At 39.4% G+C, this 3,289-nt stretch overlaps 1 protein-coding gene across 1 annotated transcript in view; it reads right to left on the bottom strand.

Annotated features, from left to right (window-relative positions):
• Window positions 1-698: 698 nt before the first annotated feature.
• The window catches only part of TWNK (twinkle mtDNA helicase), a 3,901-nt gene continuing 1,310 nt past the window's right edge, over window positions 699-3,289 (bottom strand). The window contains exons 2-4 of the mRNA XM_029283632.1: window positions 2,608-2,715; window positions 2,079-2,220; window positions 699-1,953 (exon numbers count right to left, since the gene is read on the bottom strand). Coding sequence (XP_029139465.1) covers window positions 1,627-1,953; window positions 2,079-2,220; window positions 2,608-2,715 — 577 coding nt within the window. The 3' untranslated portion in view covers window positions 699-1,626. The remainder of the gene's footprint in view (window positions 1,954-2,078; window positions 2,221-2,607; window positions 2,716-3,289) is intronic.

Genomic DNA, 3,289 nt, shown 5'->3' with positions numbered 1-3,289 from the left:
CACCAAAGTACCAGAGGGAAGGACAAGAAACAATGGTTGGAAACTGATCAAAGAGAGAAGCAACCTGGAATTGAGAAACTTCCTGACAGTGAGGACAATTAACCAGTGGAACAGCTTGCCTCCAGAAATGGTGGGCGCTCCATCACTGGAGATTTTAAAGAAGAGACTAGACAGCCACTTGTCTGAGATGGTATAAGTTCTCCTGCTTGAGCAGGGGCTGGACTAGAAGACCTCCAAGGTCCCTTCCAGTTCTACTCTACTCTATTCAATATTTACTTGTATAAATTTAATGAATCTTATATATACTGTAAGCAGCCCCCCAAAAATGTATCAGTCTTCAATTTTTGAGACTGTAGAAATGAACGTATGTGTTAGCATGGAAATCAGAAGAAATGCCCTCAGTTTGAAAAGACAAGTGAAAATCTAAGTCAGGCTGACCTCTGGTGGAGAACAGAAGGAATATCACACCTCTGCTAATGCAAATGTATAAAAATGAAATAAATGATGCATTATGCTGCACATATGCATTGGAAAAATATTTACAGCAAACCCAAAACTTTGTGGTTTTGCACTTCTACCACTGGAGTGAACACGACTAAGAAAGGATGACATCACCTAAAGATGTCATATCAAGTCTCAATCTACAAGGATTAACGCATCCTCCTCAGTCTCACAAATACTAAATCTAAACAATTTGACAGAATAAGACTCTTTATTTTCCTATCAAAATCTTTCACCCTGCTCATTTATCATTTTAAAAAACAATATTTTCCTTTTTTTGTGTACAATGGAAACAAAACACCCATAAGTCTCTTTTTCAATACGAATTTTCCTAAGCAGGAAATACACTGAATGTAAATTTCTTACTGCGAACCACTGAAGGCTGGGTCAGGAAATAAAGCCAGGATAATCAATATAAAATGTTAACTAAAATCAATGTGGAAATCATTAAAAGTATAGAAATGTTTTTTGAATAAAGCTGCATTACTTTTCTTAATGGTTTTTCCATAGCCCCCTTACAGGTACATGGGCATGTGCATCTCCCTTTTAAGCTTTCTAATTTCATCACTCAGTTCTCCAGATCAGGAAATTTTAATTTTTCCACCCATCATTGTGTAGAGTACTAGAGGATCCAATTAGCATTTGAAATTCCACACCATGATTTATCACACTAGCTTGTAGGGAGCCTTGACTGCATCCCCATGTACATATAGGAACTGCAGAAGACAACTTACGTACACCGGTGTGCCCTGCAACTATATTATTCATTCCTTGTTGCAAGTAGACATTATGTATCTCTAACACAAACACAACTCTTCCTTGCACATACCCCACTGTATCTGCAGCTGAACCTTTCTGCTGTACTCACTAGATCTGTTCTCTATTCTGGATAGCCTGGGGAAACAATCCAAGTTTCTTTTCAGATTATTTCTTAATAATAAACAGTGCTATAAATCCTGCTACTGTTCACAGATCTCTCCTGCAACTGGTTCCAATGAAACAAAACTGCAACTGGGCAAAAAGAACTTGACCAATGCCTGTACGGTTAGACTGATTATTCCTATAATCAAATGAACCATAGTGATCCTGCTGGTTGTGAATCCTTCCTGAATAAAATTCAAGTCCTCAAGGCTTGTTGGGTTCATCAGGTGATACATTTAAGGCAGGTTTTGTGCTCTTATTGGATTGTTTCTGGGAGCGTTGCTTCTTTGGAACTTCAGCAGCTGCTACAGATTTTTGTAGCGGTTCATCATTATCCTCTTTTACTTTCTTTACCCTAGTTTTGCTTTTGACAGGGTTGGAGAACGTAAGGCAAGTTTTGTTGAATTCCATGGGGAAAATTCCCACATCTCCATCAAAGCGATTCTTGGAGACCTGTAGGTAGCGCCTGCCTGGTCCTGTGGTTAATTTCCTATCCTGCAGGATCAACACATTGTCAGCCTCCTGGCTGGCCTGCAACAGAAAGCAAAACACTGTGATTAGAACAGGGCAGACAGAAGGATTGATTGACTGGATGGATGGGTGGATGAGTGGGAATTTGCCTAGTTCCTTGGAAAACTTTACCAAGAAGGATTTACCTTTGCAGATCCAAAAATGGAAGATGTTTGCAGCTCTTTTTCTTCATCTTCCTTCCGGGGATGAATGATCAGAGTTACATGGCAGTTGTTGTCTGTAGCAAATTTTCGGAAGGTACCCACAATGTAGTCTTGGAGGGCAAGCCTGGGAAGCAATAGGGCAGTATAAATAACACAAATTGCTGTAAAAGTGCATGGGTTATCTGGAAAAAATGTGTTTGTCTTTCTCGGTGAACAAATAGTGTTAAATTGACAAGAGTGTACAAAGCAGATATTTAACACTCATCTTTAGTACACACCCTGAAAAGTGATGGCATTAAAAGCTATGTCAATTTAGGTCAGAACAGGCATAATGATCCTAAGCAAATGTTTAACTATGAATAAGCAACTGGAAACAGGATCATGGGATTTGTGAATTCTCTTCTCATGTCTCTCAAGGCAGCTTGCAAAATGTGGTGGACAGAGCAAAAGAAAAGGAATAATGTTGTAAAGTGTGATTCTATGCTAAGGAAACATGAAATGAAAGGATTACCGGTCGATACTGAGTTGCTCCTGGCCCATCATAAACTGGAGATTATCAATGACAACATGAGTAATATCATACATGTACACAGCATGGAGCATGGTATCAATTACTGTCCTGCAAGAAAAAAATTATCAAAGTTACACACGTGTAGAGGTTAATTTACTCTGCCATTCCTAGCTAGGGAGAGATCAGATCAATTTCAAATGAGGAGTTTTTAAACAGAAAAATTTGCTGCAGATTAAAACATGTCTGCAGTCTCAATTAATTCAGAGCAACAAATACATTTATAAAATTAATGACTAAATAAGGTATCTTAAAACCCTCAGAATCCTAGGAAAAATAATTTCATTAATAGCAATCAGAACAAAGAATGAAGAGCTAAACAACTTCTCTGAAATATTCCTTTACACATTGCGATATACAATTTGTATCCTGCATTAAAGGAAACCACATGATATTGCATATCTAAGGGGAACCAATTGCCCTAATGCAGTGGTTCTCAACCTGTGGGTCGGGACCCCATTTGGGGTCGATCGACCATTTCATGGGGGTCGCCAAGCAAGGCTGTCCGCCATTTTTTTGTCCGCCATTTTTTTTGTCCGCCATTTTTTTCCCCTTTTCCGGCGGGTGCCTTACCTCCCTTGGGCTGGGCCAGCTGGTGGTCGGCCTGCTCCGTCTCTGCCGCTTG

The sequence above is a fragment of the Protobothrops mucrosquamatus genome, unplaced genomic scaffold (genome assembly GCF_001527695.2).
Source record: "Protobothrops mucrosquamatus isolate PMUCROS unplaced genomic scaffold, P.Mucros_1.0 scaffold156, whole genome shotgun sequence".
NCBI lineage: Eukaryota > Metazoa > Chordata > Lepidosauria > Squamata > Viperidae > Protobothrops > Protobothrops mucrosquamatus.
This window is presented reverse-complemented; position numbering and strand designations above follow the sequence as displayed.